We start from the raw sequence: 16990 nt of genomic DNA, 5'->3' as shown, positions 1-16990 counted from the left end.
AATACCCATATTAGGCACTGTGCTAGGTGACAGAGATATAGGGTGAAGAAGATAGCCATGGATCCTGTCTTCATGAACTTCCAGATAAAGAAACATGAAAATGGCTCAGTGTATGAAAAGGATCATCACATCTTCAATCACACATGTGATAAATGGACTCAAATTTCTAATGATAAGAGTAGAGTTAAGTAATTTTTGGAATACTATATGCTCATTAAAATTATTATAAATACTATTTAACAGAATGGAAAATGTTTACAACATTAAGAGAACACTAAGTACAAAATCATATATTCATTAGTATATGACAATTAATGACAACTTGTTTTTATATGAATAAAACTTTTATTGAATTTTAGATAATTAGAAAGAATAAAGAAATGCAAGATAAATGCTTTCTAAACAACATCTGATAGTATCATCTTATCTGTCATGGCATTTTCACTCTTCTTTATAAAAAGTATAGACATTCATTTATTTAAATTTTTACAAAGTCAAGAACCAACCGTCAAACGGAAAAAATAAGTAATGCTAAAGTAAATTCAGTTCTTCATCAATATTGGAATGATTGCAATGGTCAGGTTCTGAGCTTAGCCCTCTTGGAAAAATAGTGTATGCAGCAGCTGTTGGTTTCCATTATTCAAATAAGTCTGAAAACCAGAAGGCCACTTCCTGTGACGACTGTGCTTGCAGGAAAAGAGGGCAAAAGCATAGTGGGAAGAGGGAATGAGAGACTACATCGGGGAAAGAAAAGATGCTCTTATCCAATCCCGGGGTCAGCATCATAAATAATTTAGGAAACAAATCTGGGAAGAAATCATTTGTGTTGCTTAAAGTGTGATTAAGGCGAGAGAGTCACCGATACAAGCACAGCCAGATCTACAGAGCACAAATAGAGTGGAGAGTCTGCAAATTACCTGGTGAACTCCCAAGGCCAGGTAATTAATCACAAAGAATCTCTTTACAGTGGTGTAAAACGCATCTGGGCAAAGTTGCAACCCTGAGCTGCGACAAGAACAGGGCAGAGCCTCCCAGGAGCATATCTGAAGACATCCCTTTTGTCTCAGTCTTATCTCTTTTGCAAAAATAATCATTTTGAGAAAAACAAAAACAAAGCAACTCCTGCCCTCCCTGTAACAGCCCAGCAACCTCAACTTGTCAAACAAGGAGAAAGTTATCTACCCCAATACAGAGGCATGGGGTGCTGCCCTCATTAAGAGTAACCTGGTGTGACAGCAAGGGAGACCTGGACGGCCCTGCTCTGAGAGGCTGCCAGGAATTCCCTTCCACCCTCCTCCCTGCTCCTGTGCTGCCTGCACGACCTAGGTCTTGCTGCCTGCCTGCCGGGCTCCACGAACAAGCTCACTGGACGTGGCGTTGACAGTAGTCTTTTCCTTCCTAACCCAATGCCTCTCTCGTATTTTTTTTTTTAAAAACAACAGTTTTCTTTTAAAAAATATTTTCCCAGGAAATAATGAACAGTAACTGTCATGGACCTATAACAGACCCTAGAAAAACATAGACAGGCAATAATCTGTCAATATAGCAATATTCCAAATATGAAATTCATGGTCCAGGAAGAGATAAATAAATAAATATGAAGGGGCTCCTCAAAGAAGTTTATAGTTTTCACCCATTCCTTACTGAATTCTGTTGGTGTAAAAAGTTTTGATCCTACGATACAAAAGCCAGCCCTGCTAGGACCAGTATTCGCCATTTATGCCATTCGGCCCCCTACATCAAGAGGGGACGGGGAAAGGCAGGATGTAACACAGGGTTGCTCAGTATGTTTCTAAAGACACCTATCTTTTTAAATAATTTCATTATTTAAACTCCATCTGGCACTTTAGTCTCTTGAAAAATTATTACGTTAGACATGAATTAAAAAATAAGCCCATCTGGACTGCAGTTTGGGTTTTTAATGCTATTCTGCTCTTCTACCTTTTTCCTTGGCTTGGCACATCTGTGAGATCCAGCGTTTTGAACAGAATCCTGGGACAGCTGGGGTGGGGGAACGAACAAGTCTTCATGCCGGAGCATTCCAGTTCATTTTACCAATCTTAGTGGCCGGGTCACAGCCCTGCCTCCTTCTTTGTGCTTTTTACTAGGATCATTGTCAGGAAAGTGTCTTTCCCAACACGCCACCACCCCGCCCCCCGCTGGAATGGGGGCTCCCTTTGCTTCTTCTCTGCACGCTCCATCTGCTTGCGTCCTAGACCAGGGAGCCAGCCCGACTCTGGGCTGGAACCATGACAGGGACAGCACCAATGCGCTCCAGGCTTGCTTGGCTGATGGTGTAGGAGTGTGTGTACTGAGCCCGGGGCTTCCTGCTGACTGAGCCATTGCTCCTGGACACGGCCTGCGGCGACGACCCTCTGTTGGCTGTCACTGCCAGGGTCTTCGGTGGGGCTGGGGCCAGATGGCTGCCGTTGGCATAGACGGATGGTATGTTGGCGTGGCCCGAGTGGAGGGAGAAGGACTGGCGCAAGTCACTGAAGTGGTCGAGCGACTGTGTGTTTCTGTGCACTTTGGGATTGTTGCTCCAGCAGCGGCTGTTATAGGTATTGGAAGAGGTAAATGTGTTGCTCTCTGAGGAGGACACCTCGGTGTGAAATGCTTTGGCAGAAGAAGGACATTTAGGTGGAAGATCATCCTCTCTGAAAACGAACAAAAATAAAGCTGTTGTTAGGATTTACTTGAGGTTTACCCTACCTACCTGCCCAGGACTCTGTCTTCCCATGTTCAGGTGAATATGTCTGTGAAATTCAAACCCTCAGGACAGACCACACTATCATGAAAGCAAACACGGCAGTCCTGGTGGCCTCGGCTTTGATATTCATTCCCTTTAAGACAATGCTTAGGAAAAATTCTCCCTCAGCTTCTCAGTCCCCAAGAGTAACCAAGAAAGTAGTATCAAATCTCTCAAAAACTGTGTCTTCCAATATAACTGAAAAATATATGTGTGTGTGTATGTATATGTGTGTGTGTGTGTGTGTGTGTGTGTGTGTGTGTATATACATATATATATTTTTTTCCTCTAAATAGGAAAATAGTCCATGAAGAAATCCACCGAACTAGCTGCTGTAAAGCTAGGAAACCAAACTACGGGTGTAGGAACTTCAAAAAACTATTAGAATTGGCCTGATTTTATTGCCTTTGGGGGTTTGAGAAATCACTGTCATATGCTGATGAGAGGTTTTTCTCATTAATCTTACACTGGGATGAAATCTGCATAGGGTCCAAACCCTTAAGAATTATAAGAGGCTAAGAGAAGTCATTAAGTTAATTTAAGATGTTAACTAATTCAATTACCATTTTCTGAGTACCAGGCATTTTACTAGATGTTTCATGTGAGAAAAAGACAGCTCCTCTACCCAAGAAGCCTATGGTCAAATGAGGGTGACAATCAATGCAGGAACATCTGCAAGTCTTAAAGGTTGGACAAGGGCCTAAGTCAACTTATGTGAGGAGGTGATGCCTGGACTAGACTTAAACCAGACCAAGGAATGTACTGAAGAGATGGATGCAAAGGGAAGGAGTATATGGTCCAGGAACAAGGTGGAGGCTACAGGAAAGGCCCTGAGGCCTGAGAGAAGACAACAGACTGGAACACAAAGTGATCAGGGAAGTTGTGAGAGATAAAAGCAGGGAAGCAGGGAAGGGTCAGATTCTGAAGAGCTGTGTATGTCATGCTAAGTAGACTGGAGTCATTAAAGCATTTTCAATAAGGTTATTGATGCGATGCCATCTAAGACTGAGCCTGAACCCCCATATCTCCACAATACAGCAAGAGTCACCTTTCTTTCAAGATCATCTGACATTGTTTCCTTAAGATGTTCATATTCTTGACTGAACTGTTTTCAACCAAGCCATACTGCTTTGGTCTATCTGTACAGGTGCTGTGCTTTCTTGCTTTATGTTCGCATCATTTACAGATGCCAATATTAAACACATGTTCTAAACTCACTTTTCTACTATGGCAGCCACCTAACCCCACCCACCCTGAAGCTATGGGAGGAAACGGGGGAATTCTTCACTTGTGTCCTCCTAGTTGGGCACATGCTAGACTACCCTACCCACCTCCCGCCTTTCATGATCCAGTAAATAAAGCTGAGGAGTAAGTACCATGAGGAAGAGTGATATAACATACAAGAAACTATCATTTGGCCACTTTAACTACCTTGGTTAAAGTCATAAGATTAGCAAAGAAATCTTAGCTGCCAAAATGAATAGAAATACAGACACTGGCTATGCCAATGTCAGGATAAATTATCTGACACACAAACCTTATTTCATTAGGAATTTCTTCTTCCTCCTCCGCTTTATTTTTGCTTCTCCAGTAAAAGAATGCCCCTAAAATTAGTGCAATGCAAAAAATGATAATAACTGCACCAGTGCCAATGGCTCCAGCTATTAGTCCAATGCTCCTGGGCTGGGCTGCAAAATATATTTAAGGTATATTTAAAGAAAAAAAAGGAGACAGAAAGAGAAATAGAATATGCTCACACAACTTCATAAACATAAAAGGCTACCAAAGAATTTTCTTAAAATGTGCAAAATTGCCCACTGTATTGTATCCATTTAAAGTTAAACCTCACTTAATTTTCTGTATCCCCAGTGGCTAGGACTAACACACAACAGGCTCACAAACATTTACTGAATAAATGAGCAATTCGTTCAATAAACGAACAGCTGTAGGAGAGCCACAACCAGGTCAGAGCAGGAAAAAGACCGTACCTGACTACTTGCCTGACCTGCCCCAAATGAACCTGGCAAGCAGCAGGATAACTTGCTACTTCATCACAGCCAGATCATTCCCTTTTGCAGCTGGAATTCAAACAACCCAGAATTCTCAACTAAAGAGAAAATTTCTGCACTGCTTATGTATGACCTGGGCACCCAACATTTAAGCAGATATAAGGGATTAGGAAAAAATACAAGAAGGTCTTGCCATGACTGTAAGATCATAACAAATTTTTAATATGTCTATAGCACTATATAATCAAACTGATCTGATTCTAATGATCCTGGGAAGACATTTTATCATAAAGAAGAAGTCATATTGCTGAAGCTGAGAAGTATACTAACACATCTATTAAATATCTTCAGTAATGATTAAAATCAAAAGAATTTCTATTTAATCGTCAAACAACCTCTAAACAAGCAGAACTTTTCATTCCCTAGTTTAACAAAGATCTTGGCATTCAGACCCAGAGTGGACATCAGAATTTTATATACTTACGAGAAATAACCTGGAGATCCAAAAGACAGGTGCTGGTCCCAATGGCATTAGAAGCCACGCACTGGTACAAACCTGATGACAGGGCGCTGATGTTCCGGATGGTGACTGTTCCCTGGACCTGGTCTGTCACAAAAGCAACAGTCAAGTGAGGATTTAGGAAAGAAAATAAGAAAACCAAAGAAATCAGCAGAAGACTATAAAAAGAGATAAACAGTGAAGAGCTATCAATACCTTTTTTTGGAGAGATGTTTTTGGTTCATGAAGGTTAAAGACTAAAATAATAACATACGTTAAAGACCAGGAGCTATAGAGGCCTGTCCTAAATAAGGGCAGTCTTAGAACTTAATCTGCAGATTAGTGTGAGGTCCTAAAGGTGAGCAGCCTTCCCTGAGGAAATGTTGGCTAATGCCTATTTTAGAGAATTTATGATCAGAAACACCAAATTTTAATTCTGAGGAAATGCAATAACATACAAAGTTAAACTCATTATAATAATGTCTGCTTCATACTTGATGGAAAACATATCCTCTCTGTGCTCAAGGGTGTAGACTGCTACTCCCTTCCAACAACCACGATAACCATTTGTGTAAGTCCAGCTCCTCCAAGGAGTGGACACCAAGACAAGCAGGAGGTTTACTGGAGGAAATGGCAGTAAGGGAAATGGAGAGGAACCTGGAGGAAGCAAGGAGAGGCTCAGACTGCAGTACAGGTCTGGCCCCCGTGAAGGGGAGAGGGAAGGAAGGAGGCAGCGTCTCAGACTGCAACACAGCCTTATGGAAGTTTCCACCAGGCTGATGGGGAGTCCTTGAGCCAAGGTCACCTGTTAAAGGCATCTTAGACTTTGCAGGAATGGGCCTGCATTAGCAGCCCCACTGTGCCCAGTGACTGGCTGGGAGCTGCCCAGGCAAAGCATGGCCTGGGTGCGAAGCAGTGGTGGATGCTGCGGGAAGCCACTGAGGCTGTCAGTCAATTACGTTCCCACAGCAGGAGATCTGAGCCATGCATTTCCCAGGTGACCACACTGATATGACCAAGAAATATTGCAGTGGTTCACATTTTAGTAACTTATCAACATTAGGATAGTTGATTTATTCCTTACAAACAAAACACAAATGACTTACAGTGATAATAAAACCTAAGTTAATAGTTATTACTACGTGCCAAGCACTGGCTAAGCTTTTACACGTATGATCTCAATCTTTACACTAACTCTTAGCGGTATTGTTATCATCAATCCCATTGAACAGATAAGGAAACCGAGGCTTTACATGAGTGAAGATTACACAGCTGGGCAACAGGAAATGAACGGAGGGCTGTCCAACCTCTAAGCTCAGGCTGCACTGCGGTCTCCCTCAGGCAGTGCACAACTCCTCCAGCCACTCACCGCTCAAAAAGAGCAGCAAATCAGGAAAAGCCTACTGGTGGCACACTGGTGGCACAAAGTCCACATACTCCTAGGGCAACACCTGGAGCTATCTCTACCCTGTGCTGACAACTTTTACATGAAACTAAGATTTAGTCACCTAGTTTCTTCTGGTAACCTTCATTTCTATTTAGATCAAAGGCAGAAGCAGAGTCATTTAACCAATAAATATTTATTGAGCACCTTTCTGTGTGCTGGATAATTTTTGAGGATGGTTATATCATGATGAACAAGACACACACCCAGCCCTGTACCTTAAAGAGACAAGTAGGTGAGAAATCACAATAAGTGGGGTAAGCGCCATCACTAGAGGATACAGGGTGCTTAAGAGGGGCATCTAGTGAGGATGAGCAAATTCTGAAAGACCCCCAGGCAGCAACCGCCCTCAGGGTTATCTCCCTGCCTTCTAACATTATATAGTGGGTAATGTTAACAAATGACTCATCAAACACACACTGAAATTAACTTCAATATACAGGCCAGGGAAGGGAGGGTTGGGTTTTTTTTTTTGCCTTTGTTTTTTAATGGGAGCATTTAAATGGTCGAACCCATACTATATGGATATCTTACTGACTTATACTTATGTCTTACTTGGACATTTGAATTGTACTGTACACACCCAAGTCAATATACTTGGTAGTTATTTGGTTCACACTTGTGTGTTATTTCCTTTGCCTTAAAAACAAACAACTCTCATGGCTACCAATGTATGAGGCTTTTCAGTGAATTCACTCAGATAATTGGGTCCGTCTGGAGGGAAACTGTTTTCTCCTCCTCCGTGTTCTATCTGATTTCCCGTGCTCTCCTTAACCATCCCTCCTATGTGCTCCCCAGCACCCTGTAATCCCTAGTGCTGGAACTTACCCCATTATTATAATTTCTTGCCTACTTGTCTCATTAAGATAAGGGACTCTTGTTTGACTTGTTCTCACTGTATCATCATCCTCAGAAATTACCCAGCACACAGAAAGGTTCTCAATAAATAAATAAATGGGCCATCTTCTCGAGTGTCTATTGTGTACCACATACACTGCACTAAGAGCGTTACATGTCTCATTTAATCTTACAAACCTTAAGTTTTATATTCCCTACTTTTCAAAGATGAAAAAGCTCAGAGAAGCTATGCCATTGGTCCAAGATCACACAGTACACAAGTAGCAGCACAAAAAATCAGGTCTGTCATGTCCAAAGCTCATAACCACCATACACACACTTGACTTTCTTGTAAGGTATTTAAAACCACAATATTCTGTGGGATGCATCTGTAGGATATTTCCTAACCTTGCAATCAATGTCCCAATGCTATGAGTATTAAACTAAGCCATCTGTCTAACTCCACCTTCAATACGTTAGCAAATGTCATCATGCAAGAAAACCATAATCTCTGGGCAACTAACCCCACAATTTCATACACTGTGTTGTTGTTTTCCTAAATCCTGAAATTCTAGAAATTTGATCAGCTCACACCAAATCAGTGATTTTGCTGACACTTCCAGAGAGAGAATTTGGGAAATTTTTAACAGCTGATCTAAGCAGCATTCTGGCACGCAGAAAGAGGTAAACTGTAAAGATTCTAAAATAAAATAAAATGACAACTTCAAAGAAAAGGTGAAGTCACTGTTCTTTCCTCCTCAGTGAGGCTGACACACCACGCCGGAGTGAACTCAGAACGTAATCAGAGAATGGGACAGACACATGAGTAAGACAGGTCTAACCAGAAGCAGAAGAGGGCTGCTGAGGTAGTCAAGGCAACAACGCACCTCTGCAGCCAGCACCTGACTCCTCCCTGCCACGGGCACAGGGCCCTTTCTGAAATGAAATGGGCTCATTCCTCAATCTGTCACTTCACTTGGCCTGCTCTGGAGCAGAGTAATTTGTTGAAATGAAGTTAGAGAATAAATATTCTTTAGATCTTCTTTGTTTTAAAGAATAGGGGAAGTTCAACAGTGTGGAACTGCAGTTTGGAAAGCAACAAATTGCATCACACCCCAGTTCACAGCAATACTGTATCCCACACAAGCTGTGTACCTGGACCAGAAGCCCTACAGAATTTAGAGAGAAATAAATATAAGTGCACATTTCCACTTCCATCCTTTCTCCTTAGCTCCAGAACCACTTCTCTGCTGCCTAGTAGACGGTGCACTGGCTAAGAACATGTGTTCTAGACTCAGGCAGCCTGGGGCGGAACCTGCTCTACCACCTGCTAGCTAGGTGGTCATGAATGTGCTACCTCTTCTGCATCTATGTTTTTGATTCCTCATGTGTGACATGGAACTGCCAACATGCTTCTACATCACAGGCTACTGTGAGGACTGAGTGAGATAATGCATAGTGCCTGGCAAGGCTTCCATGTTGGAATTCCCTCTTGGCATCACTTGGGAAATTTGTATCTTTTTCAGATTCATAAGAAAAATCAAGAAATTGGGAAAATGTTGAATGTCTCCAAATTCCAATAAATATTAATACTTAGGCTTTGAGGTTGAGAGATCAGACTTCCAAAATCAAATTACTCTATATTTTATATGATTTATGCATTTTTATAATAATAATGCATGATCATAATAATAAACAGTGAGTCATCTCTTATATAAAAATTTCAGAAGTACTCTGTAGAAGAAAATAATGAATACATGGTTTATTGTTATTTGAACCAATATATTATAACATACTATATGTTTCAAAAATATGTAAAAAATTATCTCAACCAGATACAAACATTTGATGATAAAAAATAGTAAAAATGGGAACATTAACACAAAATAAATGCCAAAATAAAACCTATTTTAAAATTCAAAGATAATATCACAAATACTTAATTTTTTTTTTTTTTTTTTTTTTTTGCGGTATGCAGGCCTCTCTCACTGTTGTGGCCTCTCCCGTTGCGGAGCACAGGCCCCGGACGCGCAGGCTCAGAGGCCATGGCTCACAGGCCTAGCTGCTCCACGGCACGTGGGATCCTCCCGGACCGGGGCACGAACCCATGTCCCCTGCAATGGCAGGCGGACTCTCAACCACTGCGCCACCAGGGAAGCCCACAAATACTTAATATTTAAACTCTGTCATTCTAAAAGAAAATTTAAAAACACTATACAGCATTAAGTATCCAACAGTCTTGATCTTTGTTTCATGCCAAATTTTCCAGACATGGAAAGAAAATTTTATTTCCTTTCTGTGTTGATGTTGGTTGAATTAGGATGGAGATGGACAGAGGAGACAGAGAGAACCTGTCCCCATTAAGAGAACACCCTAAGCACCTCTGACGCACACGTGAAGACACACACTGCTTCATATTAGTTCATCTCCTTTATTTAACAGTGAAAATACTCTGCCTTTTTGCCCTGATTTTCATTTTGTCATTGAAATAGGTATTACTTTTGCCAATTCAGATTTTAAATCCATTTCTGATTTCATGTCAGTGTATTCTACAGCAACATTTCCATCTACTTCTCTTTGCATTTCTGCTATTATTTTCAAAGAACTGTAATCTACAGCAAATACTCAAACACTAGAAAACACCAGTGGACATTACTGGGCAATATTTGAATAATGCAAGATTTATATCTCCTTGGTATTAATAACACTGCATAGAATCACACATCAAAATACTAAGCTAAGGATTTATTTTACTTTTAAATCTGTTATTTATTGGAATACCACTCATGGCATTTGTATAAAATATAATGGCTCATCACTGGCAACAGACGGGCCAGGAACACACACTTACAACATGGCAACAGCTACAATTAAGACTAACTGATTAGCTTGTGACTACTTTTCTCCTACATATTTCGGTCTAGGTTCCCAGAAATGCTGACTCTGAGCAGTCTTGCTTTTAACTTGACATCAGTAGATTCTTTCAGATCAAGATGTCTCTATGTTGATTGTTAAGATTTAATTATCAAGGGAGAATGGTGCTTAGTGCTCAAGAAACATCATCTGTTACCATTATCATTATTTCAGTCCCCATCTAGAGGTCTCAGAGGACCACTACCTCACTGCTTCCCTCAAGCAAAACTCTAAGTATATCTTCTCTGAGTTAATAGTTACTGTTCATTCAATAGCTTAAGACAGAAATCTCAGTTAACTTTGACTCTTCTCTGAGTCCCAGTGTATCATCAAGCTCCATGTCTTGTTGATTTCTGCCTTCCATCTTTCTCGAATCCCACCCTGCCTCTATCCATTCTCCATCCTGATGAGCAGGTCCTTAGTTCAGGCCCTCTTCATTTCTTTTTTTTTTTTTTTTTTTTTGCGGTACGCAGGCCTCTCACTGCTGTGGCCTCTCCTGTTGCAGAGCACAGGCTCCGGACGCGCAGGCTCAGCGGCCATGGCTCACGGGCCCAGCCGCTCTGCGGCACGTGGGATCCTCCCGGACCGGGGCACGAACCCGTGTCCCCTGCATCGGTAGGCGGACCCTCAACCACTGCGCCACCAGGGAAGCCCCCTCCTCAGTTCTTGATGGAGCTATGATCAAAGCCTCCCATCTGTGACCTGGCTGCCAATCTCTCATCCTGTTTGCTGAGGCTGTTTCTAAAATGCAGATCTAGGTATCTTCTCTGGCTTTATAAAAAGGCCAGTCAATATCCACAGTCTCAAGGACAACACCCAAATTCTTTGAATGCTATACAATGACTTTCACAATCTGGACGTGAACTTGCCAACCTCCTCTCTGGTCAAACCTTCATGAATCTTTATGTCAGGTCATGAATCTTTATTCACGATCAAAGGTCAAACCTTTGTGAATCTTTAATCATAATTCTTCTCACTTTAAAATGTCAAAATTTTTAGTGTGTGTGGGATCAAGATGGTAGAGTAGGAGGACTGGGCTCATCTCCCTCATGAATACATCAAAGCTGCAACTATACAGAGAACAAATCTCACTGAAATCAACCTGGGGACCAGCAGGATGGCTCTTCTGCAACCAAGGCTGTAAAGGAAGATCCACACAGAGTCTGGTAGTAAGGGAGGAGAAGCGATCTGGTTGGGACCCCCACCTCTGGAGGGGGACACAGAAGAGGAGGGGATATCACAGGCTCGAGGATGCTCCCTGGGGAGCGAGGGGTCTGAGCCACATATTAGGCAGCCCAGCCCTGGGGTCCAGCACTAGGAAGACAAGCCCCCTTGGTGGTCTGAAAACCAACGTGGCTTACTGGAGGGCTGTAAGAAACCAAGACTACACTCTTGAAGAGTACATGCACAGACCTGCTTGCTGCCAGTCGCAGCACAGAAGCAGCAGACTGGAAACTGTGTGGAGCTCTGCCCAGCCTGCCAGGACCACCCTGGCATGCCCCCATCCGGCAATGGCAACCTGCTCCAGCCGCTCTTGTTCCAAATCTGCTCTCCACTAAGGTGGAGGCTGCTGTTGCCAACAAGTGTGCACACACTTTGAGAGAAGAGAACTTGGTCTGACCCCAGCCCTGCCTCTGACCAGAGCAAAGGCAGCCATGGCCAGTGCACGCTTTGGTGCACACTCTCAGAAGGGTGAATGGCTAACTCCAGGGCAGAAACAGCCATCCCCTGAGCACGTGTCTCTGCACATACTGGGGAGGGAGCCAGCCCAGCAGTGTGGAACCAACCCCTCTGGCCCCGACCTAGCCTCTAACCCAGGTGCACACACTGGGGAAAAAGTGAAAGCAGCATAGAAGTACAACCCCAAATCCTCAGGTCCTGGCCATACCCCAAACCAAGGTTCAGAATGTCATCACACCTGGGAGAAATCCAATTCCCTCAGAGGTCCTGCTCCAACCCCTATGTCCCCAATCCCACCCCCTGATAGGGTGGTGATGGCCACTGAGCACAGGAGAAGCTCCAACTCACACCTGGCTCCAGCTCTAGCCCCTCCATCTCCAGCCCTACCACCCATCAAGGTGGTAGCTGCCAGCACACCCCAGGTGAAGACACAGCCCATGCCCATTTCAGATCCAGTTCTCCCACCAAAGCCCCTGGGCACATGCAGACTGCATAGGGACATTCCCACACAAGGACACACCTTCAAGACTGGGAAAGGTAACTGTTTCACCTAATTTCACAGAGTCAGAGCAAGTTAAACAAAATAAGAAGAGGAAGGAATATGTTTCAAACAAAAAACAAAAACAAAAAACCTTGACAAAACCCTAATAAAACAGAGATAAGTAATTTACCTGATAAACAGTTTGAAGCAATGGTAATGAGAATAACAACTGAACTTGGGAAAATAATACATGAACACAGTGAGAACTTTAATAGAGAACTAGAAAACATAAAAAAGAACCAGACACAGCAGAAGAATATAGTAAGTGAAATGAAAAATACAGTAGAGGGAATTAACAGCAGATAAAGTGATACAGAAGAATGCACAAGTGATCTGAAAGATAGAATAATGGAAATCACCCAATCAGAACAGCAAAAAGAAAAACAGATCTAAAAAATGAGAATAGTTTAAAGGACCTCGAGGACAACATAAGTGTACTAACATTTGCATTATAGGAGTCCTAGAAAGAGAAGAGAGAGAGAGAAAGAAGTAGAAAATCTATTCGATGAAATTATGGTTGAAAACTTCCTGAACTTGAAAAAGGAAACAGATATACAGGTCCAGGAAGCACAGAGAGTCCCAAACAAGATGAACCCAAAGAGACTCACACCAAGAATTAAAATGGCAAAAGTTAAAGATAAAGAGAGAATTTTAAAAGCAGCAAGAGAAAAACCAAGAGTCACATACAAGGGAACCAATATAAAGCTATCAGCTGATTTTTCTGCAGAAACTTTGCAGGCCAGAAGGGAGCGGCATGATATATTCAAAGTGCTGAAAGGGAGAAAACCTACAACCTAGGACACTCTACCCTGCAAGATTATCATTTACAATTGAAGGAGAGATACAAAGCTCCTCAAACAAGCAAAAACTGAGAGATCATCAATACTAAGCTGACCTTACAAGAAGCATTAGAGGGTCTTCTTTAAGTAAAAAAGGCTACAACAAGAAATAAGAAATTATAGGAAGGGAAAAATCCCACTAGTAAAAGCAAATATATAGGAAAGGCTGAGAATCAACCAGTTAAGCAAGTGAGCACAAAGGTTAAAAGACAAAAATTGTAAAGTCAACTTTAACTACAATAAACAGTTAAGGGATTGACACAAAGATATAAAATATGACATCAAAGACAGAAAATGTGGGGGAGAGGAATAAAAATGTAGTACTTTTAGAATGTGCTTAAACTTAAGTGACTATCAGTTTAAAACAAGCAAATATAATTATAGGTCAACATATATGAACTCCACGGTAAGAGCAAATCAAAAACCTACAACAGGTACACAAAAACTACAGAGAAAGAAATACAAACATAACACTAAAGAAAATCACCAAACCACAAGGGAAGAGACTAAAAGAAGAAGAACAGGGAAGAACTACAAAAACAACCAGAAAACAAATAATAAAATGGCAATAAGTACTTACCTATCAATAAGCACTTTAAATGTCAATGGACTAAATGCGCCAGTCAAAAGACATAGGGTGACTGATCAGATAAAACAAACAAGACCCATCTATATGCTGCCTACAAGAGACTCACAGTGCTAAAACCCACATAGACTAAAAGTGGGAGAAAGGAAAAAGATATTCCATGCAAATGGAAACAATAAGAAAGCTGGGGTAGCAACACTCATATCAGACAAAGTAGACTTTAAAATAAAGTCTATAAAAAAAGATAAAAAGGTCATTATATAAAGAAGAGGATATAAAATTCATTAACATATATGCACATAATATAGGAACACCAAAATATATAAAGCAAATGTTAATAGATATAAAGGAAGAAATTGACAATAATACAATAATAGTAAGGGACATTAACACCTCACTTACATCAATGGATAGATCATCCAGACAGAAAATCAATAAAGAAACAGTGGCCTTAAATGACACAGTAGACCAGATGGACTTAATAGATATCTATAGGACATTACATACAAAACAAAAGAATGCATATTCTTTTCAAATGCACATGGAATGTTCTCTAGGATAGATCAATTATTAGGCCACAAAACAAATCTCAACAAAATTAAGAGGGATGTAAATTATATCAAACATATTTTCCAACCATAATTGTATGAAACTAGAAATCAATTATAGGAAGAAAAATAGGAGAAACACAAATACATAGAGACTAAACAACATGTTACCAAAAAACTAATGGGTCAATGAAGAAATCAAAGAGGAAATCAGAAAATACCTTGAGACAAATGAAAATAAAAAACACAATTTTCCAAAATTTATGGGATGTAGCAAAAGCAGGTCTACTGGGGTAAGTTTATAGCAATACAGGCCTTCTTCAAGAAACAAGAAAAATCTCAAATAAACAACCTAACCTACCACCTAAAGAAATGAGAGGAAAAAAAAAACAAAGTCAGAAAAAGGAAGGAAAAGATCAGAGTGGAAATAAATAGAAGAGACCAAAAGAAAAGAAAAGATCAGTAAAACCAAGAGCTAGTTTTTCAAAAAGATAAGCAAAATTAATAAGCTTTTTGCCAGGCTCATTGAGAAAAAAGGAAAGAGGACACAAATAAGCAAAATAAGAAATGAAAGAGAATAAATTACAACTGATATCACAGAAATATAAACAATCATAAGAGAATACTATGAACAGTTATATGCCAACAAATTGGTCGAACTAGAAGAGATGGATAAATTCCTAGAAACATACAATCTTCCAAGATTGAATCAGGAAGAAATAGATAACCTGAACAAACTGATTACTAGTATTGAAAACGAATCAGTAATTAAAAAAAAAAAAAAACCTCCCAACAAAGAAAAGTCCAGGACTAGATAGCTTCACAGGGGAATTCTACCAAACATATACAGAAGAGTTCATACCTATCCATCTTATACTATTCCAAAAATTAAAGAGGAAGGAACACTCCTAAATTCATTCTATGAGGCCACCGTCACCCTGATACCAAAACTAGATAACAATACTACCCTAAAAATTACAGGTCAATATTTCTGAAGAACAAAGATGCAAAAACCCTCAACAAAATATCAGCAAACCAAATTCAACAGTATATAAAAAGAATCATACACCTTGATCAAATGGGATTTATTCCAGGGATGCAAGGATGGTTCAGTATCCACAAATCAGTCAATGTGATATACCACATTAACAAAAGGAAGGATAAAAATCACATGATCATTTACATAGATGCAGAAAAAGCATCTGACGAAATTCAACACCCATTCATGACAAAAAACTCTCAACATAGTTGGTACAAAAGAACATATCTCAAAATAATAAAGGCCATTTATGACAAACCCACAGCTAACAACATACTCAATGGAGAAAATCTGAGTTTTTCCTCTAAAATCAGGAACAAGACAAGCATGTCCATTCTCGCTATTTCTATTTAACACAACATTGGAAGTCCTAACCACAGCAATCAGATAATAAAAATTTAAAAAGGGAAGAAGTAAAACTGTCACTATTTGCAGATGACACAATGCTATATATAGAAAGCCCTAAATTCTCCACCAAAAAACTATTAAAACTGATAAATGAATTTAATCAAGTTGCATGATATAATACCAATATACAGAGATCTGCTTCTTTTCTATACATCAATAATAAACTATCAGAAAGGGAATACAAGAAAGAATCCCATTTACAATCATATCAAAAAGAATAAAATACCTAGGAATAAATTTAACCAAGGAGATGAAAGGCCTATACTTAGAGAACTATAACACACTGATGAAGAAAACTGAAGATGATACAAAGATATGGAAAGATATCCTGTGTTCATGGATTGGAAGAACTAATATTGTTAAAATGTCCATACTACCCAAAGCAATCTACAGATTTAATGCAATCCCTATCAAAATACCCATGACATTTTTCACAGAACTAAAACAAATGATCCTAAGATTCATATGGAACTGCCAAAGACCCCTAATATCCAAAGCAATCTTCAGGGGGAAAAAAAAAAAAACAAAGCTGGAGGTATAATCCTCCCTGACTTCAGAATATACTACAAAGCTACAGTAATCAAAACAGTATGTTACAAAAAAGAGACACATAGATCAATGAAACAGAATAGAGAGTCCAGAAATAAACTCACGCACACACGGGTCAGTTAATCTACAAGAAAGGAGGCAAAAATATACAATGGGAAAAGTCAGTCTCTTCAATGAGTGGTGTTGGGAAAACTGAACAGCTACCTGTAAAAAGATGAAATTAGAACATTTTCTCACACCACATACAAAAATAAATTCAAAGTGGATTAAAGACTTAAATGTAAGATTGAAAACTATAAAACTCCTAGAAAAAAACATAGGCAATACACTCTTTCACGTAAGTGTTACC

At 40.2% G+C, this 16990-nt stretch overlaps 1 protein-coding gene across 6 annotated transcripts in view; it reads right to left on the bottom strand.

The window, feature by feature from the left end:
* Positions 1–417: 417 nt before the first annotated feature.
* IGSF11 (immunoglobulin superfamily member 11) overlaps positions 418–16990 on the bottom strand; it is a gene marked incomplete at its 5' end in the record, with an annotated part of 179174 nt that continues 162601 nt past the window's right edge. For 2 of the 6 annotated variants that reach the window (XM_082655141.1, XM_082655140.1), the window contains 3 exons: positions 418–2657; positions 4287–4437; positions 5243–5365. In XM_082655141.1, the coding sequence (XP_082511267.1) occupies positions 2213–2657; positions 4287–4437; positions 5243–5365 (719 nt within the window). In that variant the 3' untranslated portion in view covers positions 418–2212. The remainder of the gene's footprint in view (positions 2658–4286; positions 4438–5242; positions 5366–16990) is intronic. The other 4 variants (XM_082655143.1, XM_082655142.1, XM_082655144.1 and 1 more) reach the window with 3 other exon arrangements.

Source organism: Grampus griseus, assembly GCF_964374135.1.
Source record: "Grampus griseus genome assembly, chromosome: 5".
NCBI classification, from domain to species: Eukaryota; Metazoa; Chordata; class Mammalia; order Artiodactyla; family Delphinidae; genus Grampus; species Grampus griseus.
Note: the sequence above shows the minus strand (reverse complement) of the source record. Positions and strands in the feature narration are given on the sequence as shown.